The sequence below is a fragment of the Arachis hypogaea genome, chromosome 3, assembly GCF_003086295.3.
Source record: "Arachis hypogaea cultivar Tifrunner chromosome 3, arahy.Tifrunner.gnm2.J5K5, whole genome shotgun sequence".
Taxonomy (NCBI): domain Eukaryota; kingdom Viridiplantae; phylum Streptophyta; class Magnoliopsida; order Fabales; family Fabaceae; genus Arachis; species Arachis hypogaea.
In genome coordinates, this window is record NC_092038.1 from 125,215,389 (window position 1) to 125,228,782 (window position 13,394).

General features: G+C 35.8%; 2 protein-coding genes and 1 long non-coding RNA gene across 9 annotated transcripts; all 3 read right to left on the reverse strand.

The window, feature by feature from the left end:
• Positions 1 to 4,288: 4,288 nt before the first annotated feature.
• On the reverse strand, positions 4,289 to 4,569 carry LOC140183866 (uncharacterized). The gene is made up of 2 exons (XR_011880314.1): positions 4,519 to 4,569; positions 4,289 to 4,339 (listed from the first exon to the last, which is right to left on the reverse strand). It is a non-coding gene; the product is annotated as an uncharacterized lncRNA (long non-coding RNA).
• A 534-nt stretch (positions 4,570 to 5,103) lies between these two features.
• Positions 5,104 to 9,632, reverse strand: LOC112791300 (beta carbonic anhydrase 5, chloroplastic). Of its 7 annotated transcripts, none has more exons than XM_025834083.3 (9): positions 9,057 to 9,632; positions 8,889 to 8,956; positions 8,403 to 8,558; positions 8,262 to 8,310; positions 8,043 to 8,156; positions 7,898 to 7,951; positions 7,734 to 7,816; positions 7,517 to 7,631; positions 5,104 to 6,258 (listed from the first exon to the last, which is right to left on the reverse strand). In XM_025834083.3, exons 1-9 carry the CDS (start codon positions 9,159 to 9,161, stop codon positions 6,163 to 6,165), a joined length of 840 nt encoding a protein of 279 aa, XP_025689868.1. In that variant the 5' UTR covers positions 9,162 to 9,632; the 3' UTR covers positions 5,104 to 6,162. The 7 variants fall into 7 exon arrangements, with proteins under 7 accessions (XP_025689868.1, XP_072089554.1, XP_072089556.1 ...); XM_025834080.2 differs by lacking the exon at positions 5,104 to 6,258 and adding an exon at positions 7,086 to 7,427; XM_072233453.1 differs by having other exon boundaries at positions 7,517 to 7,816.
• A 1,314-nt stretch (positions 9,633 to 10,946) lies between these two features.
• LOC112791299 (uncharacterized) lies at positions 10,947 to 12,918 on the reverse strand. The gene has a single exon (XM_025834078.3). It carries the CDS (start codon positions 12,658 to 12,660, stop codon positions 11,203 to 11,205), a length of 1,458 nt encoding a protein of 485 aa, XP_025689863.1. The 5' UTR covers positions 12,661 to 12,918; the 3' UTR covers positions 10,947 to 11,202.
• Positions 12,919 to 13,394: the final 476 nt, after the last annotated feature.

Here is a 13,394-nt window from a genome sequence, read left to right on the forward strand (position 1 = left end):
ATATATATATTAATTGTTCATTTTTCTAACCTGGCTAGCATGGTTGGCTAGCATGGTTGTTTAGTAATGGTTTCTTAATTGTAATAATAACTAACTTTACGGTAATTGTAATAACTAATTAGTTTATTACCTTATGGTCATTTTGCACGCAACTCATCACAAAAAGGATTGATATATAAACCATACATACTTTAACTAATGCTACATAAAAATGTAATATAAAAAGATAAAAAAGTATATACAATTATTTTTATAAAAAGTTGATAGTTAGTAACTATTAAATAATAATTTAATTAATTTTATTAAATTATTTATTAATTTTTTACTATTAACTTCATAAGAATATAATTACAGATAAGTTTATATCATACAAAAAATAGCACAATATATATAAATATTTTTCACAATATAGTTCATTTTGATAGGTAAGAAAACCTTAAAGAATCCTCATAATTTAAAATGGTAAATGATGATAACTACGATGCACGCACAGAGATATGGGACACGACACAATACGGGACACATCGATATGCAAATTTTAAAATCTTATATAACATGGAAACACGCATATATATAAAATATAAAATATTTTTTAGATAAATCGTAATGATATTTTAATATTTTATTTATATTAAAATATAAATTAATTTTTTAAATTATTTTTAATGTTTTATTTTAATTATATTAAGTATTTAAAATATTTTTTGTTTTAATAAATAATAATATATACTATATCTAAATTTATTTTAAAAATATATATTAAGAATAAGACCGGACACATTGACACGTGATGGTATTTAAGTGTGTTCAATTGTGTCTGGAGAAGAATCTTTTATCTTTTACTGAGACACGGTTTGAACACAGCAGACACGCGTGTCGGACGAGTGTTGATAAGTGTCATGTCTAAAATGTGTCCAACACATAAATACAGCAACTCAACAAAGTGTCCGTGTTTCATAAGATGATAATAACAACCTCTTTTTGAGATGTAAACCTCCCAATTTTGCCAAAAAATTTCACTTATCACTCACTCCCACCTCAGATTATTATAATGGTTTTTTTATTTTTATTTTATTTTATTTTTTTCTTTTGGTCATTATTTAAGATTTATATATTATAGAAAACAATAGAATTGTAGCAGCATGTATATATGCTTCCTGAACTTGAAGAGTCACTTACTAGCTAGATTATTATAACATTGTTCTTTTATTTATTTATTTTTAATTACCTGTTTCCTGTATTCATTTCTTCAATACCCCATGGTTCTTAAGACTAGAGGGAATATTTAGCCTTGGATATATGTTATTTTAAGAGTTAATAGTTAAAATTATTTTTTTAAAAGAAATTCCAATCTTTATTTTTATTTTCGAAAGATAAATTTACTCAAAATTGTCTTTGAAAGATTTAAAATTAAGCATGTTAATTCTTTCGCTTATTTTATTACTAACAATGTTAATTTTGCTGACGTGACATGTTAGTTTTTTTTTGTCATTTTGGTCATGGGCTGTTAAGTTTAAGAAACAAAAACAGAATCCTAACTACCCAAAACCCTGATCGACCTGTATCCGTTTCGAAAATCCCTCCTCAACCCATCTAAGTAGCCTCGAGCCTCCATTCCCGTCCCGCTGGAACACAGACCCCGCAATGGTGGTTCTTCAAGCTTCAAGATGTGCACCGTCTCTAGTAACCACCGTCGTCGTCGCCGGATGTTGCAGAGATACCACACCTTGTCTGAATGTCAACATCTGCCACCTATCAAGCGTCTTAGAGTCCCTACTTCACAGCTGCTGCCACCGCCACATCGATGGTATAGTGCTTGCTTTTCACCCCCAATTCAATTCGATTAGTCACATCACAGAGCACTATTTGCAAAACGCGATCATCGTTGCGCCAAGGAGGACGACTTCGAACTTCCGTCGTCGTCATCGTCTTCTGAACGATATGCCTGATTGCCTGTTCGGTCTCCGCCCCTAATCTGAGCTTCCTCAAACGTATGCTCTTCTGTCCGTGGCTCCTGACGTCATCTGTTGCTGCCCCTGCTGCTGGTTCTGTTGACGCCGTTCGATCCTTGCTCTTCGGCGATTCTCGACGTCGTGTCGCGTCGGATCACTACCCTGAGTTCAGGGGGCGGGTTAATCGTCCAGGATTGCTCCAACGCTCCACCGAGTTCCATGGCTGCAATTTCGTGCGCCAATCTATTTCCCTCCCTTGGCGTTCAAGTGAACCCGAACCTGTTATCCTCTCCTGCCAACTGTAAGATGTCCAACAATATTGGATCAATGTTCCCAACCCTGCTCTTTGATTTCAAATTGTGCACTAGAGATAAGCTATCTAACTTAATAAGCAATTTCTATAATCCCAAATTGTTTGCAAGTATCATGGCGTTTCTAATTGCTTCTGCCTCTGCTTTTTAGGCTAGAGATTGCTCCAATTTTGAATGCTGACCCGAGAGAGAGGTCAGTTTGGGGTTTATGTTTGGATATAGAAACAGATACTGACGGGAGTTGATGCGAAGCCGCCATTGTAGGTGACGGTGGAAAAAATTAAACGATATCGACGAGGAGTCAGTAACTGTTGGAACTAGCATGGAGGCCGAGATGCGTAAAGGAGAAGGAGAGTCTATGATCTCCGAGTCGGGTCGTTGGGTTGAGGCTCCAATTTTCTAATAGTTTGAATCTTGATAAAAAAAAAAAAAACTAACGTGCCATGTCAGCAAAATTAAAGTTGTTAGTAATAGAATAGACGGAAGAACTAACGTAGTTAATTTTAAATCTTTTGAGAATGATTTTGATTAAATTTATTTTTTTAGAATGAGAATGAAAATCATAATATCTTTTAGAAATGATTTTGATATTAAGTATTAACTCATTATTCTAATGTCTTTTTTCCGATAACTGCTTCTATTTGTAACGACTATTATACACTGTTATCAGTCCTTTTACTTTTAAGTTATCAACCATTTTAATTAAAAAAAAAAACTATTTTGAATATGCCTCGAAAATTTTTTAAGGGACTACTTCTTAGTTCTTAGTCTGTTGGTTATTAAATTTATAGAATAAAATATATATTGGTCATTTTTGCTTATAAGATTTGGTGACTTAGAATGAGAATTAAAATATCTCACTTTATAAATTTGGAGACTAAGGAATTAATAAAAAAATGAAAACTAAATTAGCTTTTAAAAAAATTGTGATGAAATTTTGCATAATAATAATAATAATAATAATAATAATAATAATAATAATAATAATAATAATAATAATAATAATAATACTTTTAGTTTCTAATATTTAAGTATTTTTTTTAAGATCATTCCTAATATTTATCAATAGTATTATTTATGTTTTTTAAATATATTTAATTAAATATTAAGGACAAAAATATATTTTAGCAAGAAAAAAATATTAATATATATGACTTAGATATATCTCTAAAGTGAAAAATTATAGAAATCAATATTTTTTATCAATATTAGTCAATATTTTGGGTTAATATTTTATTTTTATACTATTAAAATTTAAAATTTAAAATTTAGTATTTAGTATTTAGTATTAGAATATTGACTAAATATTAACGAAAAATGATAAATATTGTTGGTCATGTAGCATATCAAATAAGTATTTCATTAAGTTCTTATCTTATTAGTAATTACTATTCAATGGAATGGTAAAGTTTGATAACTTTTTTACCCTAATATTTAATTGGCATCAACATATAAACACCCTTGCGAATAACACAATTAAAAGAAGAAGAGAAGAAATAGAACTTATATTATTTTTGTATATATAACAAACAAGAGAGTTATTTAATTTATCATTATAGTGGAGCATGGAGTACAAGATAATATTGTATAGCATGAGAGTAAAAGCTAGTGTGAAAGTGCATGCATGATGTATGCATGTAGTGATGGTAACCCAACCGGAACAATAAACAAACAAGTAATAATGCATGCATATATATATCCAAGTACACACCATCAGAGAGCAATGGTGAAGTAAAGGGGTTCATGTATTCAGGGTGCGGAGGTTGAAGAAGTTGAAGCCCAAGGTGGTGGTGGCATAAAGAAGGGTATGTCGGGAAAGTTGGGGAGTGGCGGCTGAGAAACCTGTGGTGGCGAATTTGGAAAGAATGGTGGGAATGAGAACGGGAATGGGAATGGGAATGGGTATGATGGGTTCATTATTGGTGGTGCCGTTGTCTCCTGAAGCTGGCGAGCTGCCATGCCAATCTCCATCATTGATAAGTAAATAGCAATGAAGAATGCCAACATCATCATGCATCTCATGGAAGCCATTGTTGATCACCACCATGCACTTGATCAGAGTACCTAGTAGCTCTCCTATATATATATATATATATATAGAGAGAGAGAGAGAGAGAGAGAGAGAGAAAGTATATTAATTTACAGCACCGTTTTGGTGGTTGATATTTTTCTCTTGTTAGCTTACCTTCCTTATTAATGTATCCCATTAAATGAATTTAAATACAACCTTGATTCTATTACAACAAGCTAAGTACCTGGAAGGACTTGTAGTTGACTATTGATATTATCTATGTCATGGCGGCAACTACTCCCTCAAATAAACTTCAAAAGGATATTAATACCTCATGCATGTTTAAATTAGGTTTTTTTTTTTTTTGGAATCAATTTTTATATATATTAAGACTAGTTCTAAAAAATTAACTCATTTTAAGTTAATTTTATATCTCATTCCAACATAACTCAATATATACAATAGTATATATCAAGCTTTTAGGTTTGACAAAGCGGGATCTTCTTCCAACAATAATAAACCACCTCCATCGTCGGTCCATTTAATTAGTTTCTTGTTGAGATTTGATTTTGAATCATGCTTAATAATGGTGGCATGGAAGGTGCCTTTACACTTTACAGTGCCATGCGATCATGAGTTTCATCAAAGTTTTAATCACTTGAAGTGATAATAAATTCCGGATTATCTAGGCATATAATATAATAATATGAATTATCTGGGAAAAATAAAACACAATAAGCGTTGGCTTGGCATATTAGGTTTAATTTGGAATTCATATAATCATTATTCAGAAATCCAAGATTTTACGTGAAACATTAGAACTGCAATATATGGAAGACTATTATATATATTAGGTAAATGATGATCACAAATTCAGCATCATATGCTGTGCACTGATTTTACAACCACTCTCTCCCTGGCCCAAGAGAGAGAGAGAGGAGGAATAAAAGGACTCATAGAACTTAATTACCAAAAAAAAAAGAGGACTCAGAGAACTTGAATACTGACTACTGAGCACACCATGTGACATAATTATATCTTTAGTACAAATGAAACCCCAATGGAGACCCTTTCAGACGAAGGTATATAAAAATAATTCACTCATCACACACACAATACAAAGAAATAAAGGAACAAATACTAGTTCAGTCTAAGGAGTAGTGGCTGGATGGAGATTGGGAATTTCAGGAACCTTAGGAAGTTCTACCTTCGGGACAGCAGGCAGCTCTGGCTTAACCAGTGGTGGCACTGGCAGTTGAGGCAACTCCGGTTTAGGAATCTCGGGTATTGTAGGCAATTCTGGTTTAGGAATTTCTGGTAGCGTAGGCAACTCAGGAATGGGTAGGCTGGGTATTTCTGGCTCTGGTAATGTTGATTCTAGAAGGTTACGTGCATTTGCAACCTCATTGTATGAGGAAATAAGAAGCACAAGTGATAAAATGAATGACAAGAAATGGCTAGAACCCATAGTAGTAGCTATAAGATAGCAAGGGGCTTCTGAATCTGTTGTGGTATTAATCTATGCAAATGGTTTTGTTGGGTTTGTGATCATTTACCATGAGTTATATGTGCTTTTATAGATAGGATTATAGGGTGGTGAGTATGGTGTTACTTGAATAGGTATCATGAACAACCTTGAGAATTGTTAGTTCAACTTCTTACCAATATATCATTTTAATTATATAAATAATTTAACATATTCATAAGAATGGCCAAAATAATCATACCTACCACAGAACAAATCATTATGGCAATGATCTTTGAAAGATTTCGATAATATCACCCGTGATCCACCTATGCCTCCTCCGTTTTAATTTGCTGCGTTTCGATCACAAGGAGCCCTTAACATTTTCTGCACCTTAAATAATCTCTTTAAAAGTTTGGTCAACTATTTCTTTCCCTCCATTATCTTAGCTTTATCTGTGAACTGCTTCAACAACTTGAAGATTATATTCTTTCGCTGGTAGTCTACATTTTCTTCCTCCTGGTTTCGAAACCCGTGGATGGAAATGCAAATATAAGTAAACAATTTATAACAGATGCACAATCAGAAAAGTGGCAGTAATGAACAGACATGTGCGACAGTGCGAGTGTGCATAAAGCTACACATACAGAATCACAGGAAAACAATACTGCCCTATTTGTATGGATAATTTGCACCAAAATTTCAAATTGATGGATAATTTGCATCGGAAAAGTATAAAATAATCAAATAGCAAACAATTTGATTGGAATAGTTTAAATCTGTAAAATTTGAACTGCAAAAGGTTGGCAAATCTCTTAGTTCACAAGAAGCGAAGCATTAACATGTGTTTGGTTAGGAGATCATATTTCATGGATGCACTCCATGTGTAATTACTTCCTAACCAAACACACCCTTAAGTTGAGAAACTTCCTTGTTGGAAAATGAAAAATAAAAGATTGAGAAATAAATAAAGTGGTAACTTCTTTGGAGAAACCAATTAAAATTTTCGGTTTTTACTTGTCATATCAAAATGACATCGGATCAACACACTTCAGTTATATGGTGTTCTAAGTAAGATATGCAGCACCATTGCACCAAGAATGCTGTTCATGTGGTTCAATCCAGAGCAAGTAGAATCCCCAAATAATTTCACTTTTGTTCCTGCGTGTAGCAATGAATTTGTTGTGTAGACTTAAATGGATGAGTTGAGACTTTTTCACAGGAAGAAATGAGTTTTTCGGTCTTATAACTTAAAACTATTATAAGTGGCCCGGTGAAGGATTCAGACATTAATTTTACTCAGAAACCATTCATAATTCATAAATGCACACGTGACACAAAAAGGATTTGTTCAAGACTTCAAATCAATTGAATTTCAATATTTCATAAATTGTACTGATACACATAAGTCACCCTATGATTTAGTCATGCTACAAATATTAGAAGAAAAGAATAATATAATTTATACAGGGAAATAGAAGTAACACTCAGCACCAAAACATTTTGTTTACAGCTGCAATTCTGCTATTTTTAGCCATTTTGGTTTCCCTGTAACTCATCGTCCATTTCTCAAAAGAACAGTCGATAAAGTCATAGTAACCACCATGAACATTTAGTTTTCCATTTGCTACCTTTTCTTCTATCCATGGATAAGTAAGTAGGTTTAACAAGGAATTGTTAACCGATTCCTGCATAAAAATCAATAGCAGTAACAAATTTTGATACTGTGGAATGTGGATAAGGCTTCCAGATTAAATCTACTAGCAAATTTTGTTACCTTCTCACAATGGCTGCACTGTTGATCAAAGTTCAGCTGAGAAGCAGCAGCTTCAGTTTTGATTCTGGCATTCTTTCCAACTACCACCCAGCTATTTATAAAGCTACTGGAACTACTGGAAAAATATATAAATATCCAAACATGAAAAAAAACACATGCTATCAAAGAAAGTAAATAGACAGACAACAAGTCAACAACTAGAATCCAGCAATTCAACCTTTCATTGGCATCATCTTGCATACTCATAAGGGCACGTATTCCTCCACAGCAGCTGTGGCCAATGACTAAGATGTGCTCAACCTGAAATAACAATAATATTTTATCGCCAATGGTTTAGAATCATAACATTAGAAACTTCGAAATAGTAAGGGTATTTCTTACTTCAAGGGTGTTCACAGCAAATTCTAGTGCAGCATTTGTTTCAGACGGCCCACTCTGTATCAGTAAATTGAATTAGAAGGGAGTACTAGGTATTGAATAGTTAGACATTTACAACTAAATAAATCACTAGCACAGAGAGATATACCTCAAAGGGAGGAACCAAATTACCAACATTGCGGATCATGAATGCTTCTCCTGGATGAAATCCTAGAATATGAGAGGGGCAAACCCTAGAATCTGCACAGGCAATAACCATGAACTGCTCTTGGAATTGTTAGTCAGGAGTACTAGGTTTTGCTAATGTTTCATAAGATAAATTAAAGGAATGGACTTAGGGAAAACCAAGAAAGAGAGGGAACAATACCTTTGGTGCTTGAGCCTGGGCAAGTTCTTGGAAATGTTCTATGTTTTTCCTAGAAGAAAACAGAACAAACATGAATTAAAGTTTGTGACATTTTTAGGCATCAGAAACGAACATTATGAAAAGGGATATTCTGAAGCTTACAAATATTTATTCTTCTTAAAACCCAAAAACCTATCTTTTAGATCACTAAATATATCACACTTATTTTCCACTTCAGGCAGAATCTGCAGCTTGCTCTTATTAGGATGTTGCTCAATTCTTTGACACTGCGCAAAAGCCTTCAAAGAGAACCCTTGCCTGCACCCCGCAAATATTAGAGAATTGAATATGAAGCCATAAAAGATAAGGAATTCCATTTTCAAAATAGTAAAAACAAGATTTGGAGCTAACGGAACAAGAGAAGAATGAAAGCAAGCATTAGGAAAATGCAACTCATCATACACACTAGACATCAAGATCCAATCCACGATCACTCTTTAGAATTTATGTCATTTGCACAAAGCCTAGGGAATATCCAAAACTTGATAAAAATTTGAGTACTTGTCCAAAGTTTTGATAAATCAAGATTTTCAAATGATTGAAACACAAGAAAAATTGGAAGGGGTAAACAGAGAAAGGTGGAAAGACCTTGAATCCGTGAATAATTTCAAATGCGTATGCTGGATTTTCGCTGTTATGATGGATCGACCAAAGATCTGACACAGCAGCGTCAAGATCAGTATAGTATACAAAACAGAAAAGGGGTATATCTCGGGAGAGAGTGAAAACTGAAAAGAAAAGTGTAGAACAGAATACCGTTGAAGCCCTGAATGCAGCATCTCCACGGGAGGAGGATAAAGGGAGAGACTTGGAGGCTAAGGGGTCTCCTGCTGAAACCGACAATGGTGCTGGAGCTGCCATTATGGAACTCAATCTCAGAAGGGTTTTGATTCTTTGAGAATTGGGGATTGAAGGAAAGAGCCATGCTTCAACAGTTATAACGTGAACCAGTGTTTTTGGATCGGGAAAACATGCACATCAATCTACTCCCATTAACACGGAGAAACCGAGAAAGAAACTCCAGCTTTAAATGTCAGACTATATATATATTTCTTTGTATTTTTTCTGCATTAGGGTATTATTAACATAAAAAGAAAAAAAAAAGTAGTTTAATTATATACTGTAGATTATTAATAAAAACATTTAACTCTTTCGATTATCTAAATATATCTATAGAATAGAGTTGACCTTCTAAATCGATCATCATATAATGAGTGTTTAATTACTATATTACATATGTGATCATCATAGTATATCTCAATGATTACACACTAATCACAATTCTTAGCTATTAATTGAATACACATTATACACATTACCGTTAACATACCTTTGGAAAAATGTATTTATCATGTGCTAAATAATAACCATTTGCTAACCATGTTTTCATCTCCTGTGATATATTGTACACGTGTTGCTCAACTTGTGATTGTTTGGAAATATCTATAAAATTGGATCTGTATTCTATAATTCACCTTTCGATAACAGAACAGAGTAGTATTTGATCTTTCAAAGAAAAGTTTGCAGTTTTGGGTTGTCAGAGTAAAAAAATAATTTAATTGTACAACAGTGCTTTTTTTTTTTCCAATTAAGTTTCTAATTTTCCATCCCTTGTTCCAAGTCATAAAGGATTATGAGCTCTTCCATCCAAAGATGGATTCGATGGTGTTGCAAACACCAGCCAGTAGATATTGATTTGACGAGATTACATTGCAAATGAGATTTCCCTCTTATGTGGTTATGTGAGTTTACTTGGTTAGTGTAGTGAGTAGATTTGGGTATAACGATTGATGTTGGACATGAGGATCCACTAGATAACCAATTTGGAAAAGTATCAACTAGTAATTTCAGGATTTCCATGTTTCTTCTATCCACGTATATAGACAGTTTGCTTAGAGCTCACGAAACCAGAACTGCAAATGCAGAAATTCTAATGAGGCTATTTCACAGGTCCCACACTTGAAAATATAATGTTAAGAGGCTAATTTTATTTCATGTCAAATCTTCCTAAACACATTCAGGAAAGTGAAAGATCGGAACTCTTTCGAAATTTTCATTAACCAACTTCTAAATTACTCCTCTTCATGACTAGCTTCCATCAAGATTTTGCAGTATAAGGATGCCGATCAAATCCACTTGGGATCTAGAAAAGGGTTTTAAATAGAATTATCATAGCACCTGGAATCATGCTTTATCACACAAATGTAAGCTTCAAGAATCATTAGTTCATTATCCACCATTCATACACAGCACCTAGTACTAGTAGAGAGTAGAAACTCGATCCACAAGTGAAGTCAAGATACCACACGTGAAACAACAACCGCATTAAAGTTCTTAGGCAACTAGACAAACATTACAAAAGCAAATCATCAATAGCATTACAATACATGAGAAGCTAGAGTCTCAGACCAAAGAGGTATCTTCACACACAAAATTTCCTTTCATCACGTTTTATAAGCCTTGGCCAACACTCAGCAACAAGGATGCGATCATAAGATTAGTACTACACATAGGCAACAACAATACAAAGGATAAGTTCTACTTCACTCCATGATAAAGGCTTCTTATTGAGAAAATCTCAGCTTCTTTCTAACCATTTTCAATTTCGGAGCATTTGAACAAATTAAACATGATGAGTGTGTGTGATTTGAATAAAACATCAATCAGCATTGTCAAAATATCATTCAACTTAAGACGCAGTACTATGATCACAATCTACATTAAGCAATTCTCCTTAAATAGTTGAAATCAAAAGTAAAGGAGTTGCTGCCGCAAATTATTATATAATTTAACAATAACATGAATTCGCAACAGGCTCAGCATCATTTTGTGCGACAAGTGCAAACATACATGTAACATCTACATTCTACAACAAAGAAACAATAAACATGCATCTACAAGACTAATTACCCTTAGCCTTATCATCTGCCACAACGTTGAGAATGGGCAAGCTACTGAGGAACTCATCAAGTCCCTCAAAGAACCCAATCCCTTCCATGTTATCCTCAGCATTCCCAGCAGCATTCCCTTCACGGACTCCTACGCGACGAGAAGGCTCTTCCGGGTCATTACTGAACTCCACATTCAAGTCCAAGTTCCCTCCACCCCTCCTCCTCGAACCACCCAATGCAACCTTCTTACTAGACTCTGGCCTTCCACCACTTGCCCCTGCAGCCCCACCGCCTCCGCCGCCACCATCCACAGCCCCACCGCCCACATTCTGATGCTGTGCACTACCCGGAATCACCTTCCTAGGTCTCCCAGCCTTCCTCGCTGAAGAACCGGGATCTCTTGGAGAAACTCTTGTCTTCTTCCTCGCCTTCTTAGAACCAGTCCTCCAATCTCCATCATCAGAATCATCCTCGCTGGGATCCGAAAGCTCCACAAATGCCGCAGCAGCTTCGTCGTCATAGTAAGTCCAAGACGCCTTCCTCCGATTGGACCCCTTTAAGGGGCAGGGGAACAGCGGCGAAAATGGGTTCCAATTGGAAGAAAACCCGTTAATGTCCTTTGAATCCTGCGAAAATCCCAACGGGAAAAAACCCCAGCTGCAGAACGATGAGTCCTTTCCGTTCAGCGGCGGCGACCTTATCACCACCGCCTGGAATCCCCTGCGGCAGCTCTGGCACCGCAGAGTGCACTCCTCGTAAACCCTAGGGTACTCATACAGAACGTAACAATAAGGACACGAGGTCCAGAAACTCGACTCCGTTGCCGCCGCGTCGTTCGAGGCCGCAGCGACGGCCGTCCGAGTCTGCCGAGCTGACTCGGCCGCTGTCCGATTCTGCACATTCGGATCGCTCGCGCCGCTCGCAGCGTCCTTAGATCTAGGGTTTCTCCTCGGCGTAGACTGAGGCTGAGCTTGCGTCAGGGGATTATGCTGGTGGTGCTGGTGATGGTGGGGCTGCTGCTGTGTCGCGGCCGGCGCCGGCGGAGGAGTGGAGGTGAGCAACCGGAGGTCTGCGTCGTACATGGCCTTCTTGGCGGGGTTGGAGAGGACCGACCAGGCATCGTGGATGAGGGAGAAGGCGTGTGCGGCGAAGGCGAAGGGGTTGCGGTGCGGGTCGAGGAGTAGGGCGAGGCGATGGTACTGAGCTGCGATGTGGTCGATGTTGGTGGAGTAACGGAGGATCTGAAGGATCCCGTACCAGTCGCGGTGCTGGTCGTTGATCCGCGTCTCACCGGCGAGAAGCGTGTCAATAACCGTCAAGAGGAGCTCAGACGCATCGAACGTTGGGTCGGATTCACGCGCCCGGATCGCGAAGGACTGAGCCCCATGCAAGTCACGTGCGCTCAGGAGCTTGTTGGCCGTGTAGAGCCAGCGCTCGGCTTCCGCTCTGTTGCCTCCTCCGCCGTCCATGGCGGGTCGTAGGAAGTGCGAATGGACGAAAAAGGACACTAGTTTGGGATTCTTAGGGGAGAAGAGAGCTGGGAAACGAGGGTAGTTTGGTCATTGCAGTGAGGTGCGTTCCTCGTGGCATGGTTGTAAGATAAACCCACTACTTCTACTTGCGAGTTTTGGGATAGTGTTGTCTGCTGCCTCCGCTTCGCCACTGTTTTTCAACCTTTGACTTCACTCTTTCCTCTCTGTGTTCAGGTAATAAAAGCCCAATCCTTTACTAACACTTTTCTACTTTTATAATTTTTATTTTATATGAATTTCATTTAATTTAGGACGCAATTCGAATTTATTATCCTTATTTAAGCGAATGAATAAATTAATTATTCGATTAATTAAAATTAATTTTTAATTTAATAATTTAATAATATACTTTATTTTATATTTTTAAATATTAATAATAATTAATAATTAAAAATAACAAATTTTGATAATTTTATCTAACATTCTTCTTTTATTTTTTTTATTATTGATTTTCATTTTCTTACCACTTAACATACATAACACTAACAATCAAATTTACACACTACCATTTCAGTAATTTTTTATTCTTTCGGTTCTCTCCATTTTAATTAAGATATTTATTTATCGAGATTTCAAGAAAAATTAGTCATATATGCATTAAAGTATTTAAAAATTTAAAACCTTGATTCTTTTCAGTTGAAAATTCCTACAAATTTTAAAAAATACTTTTG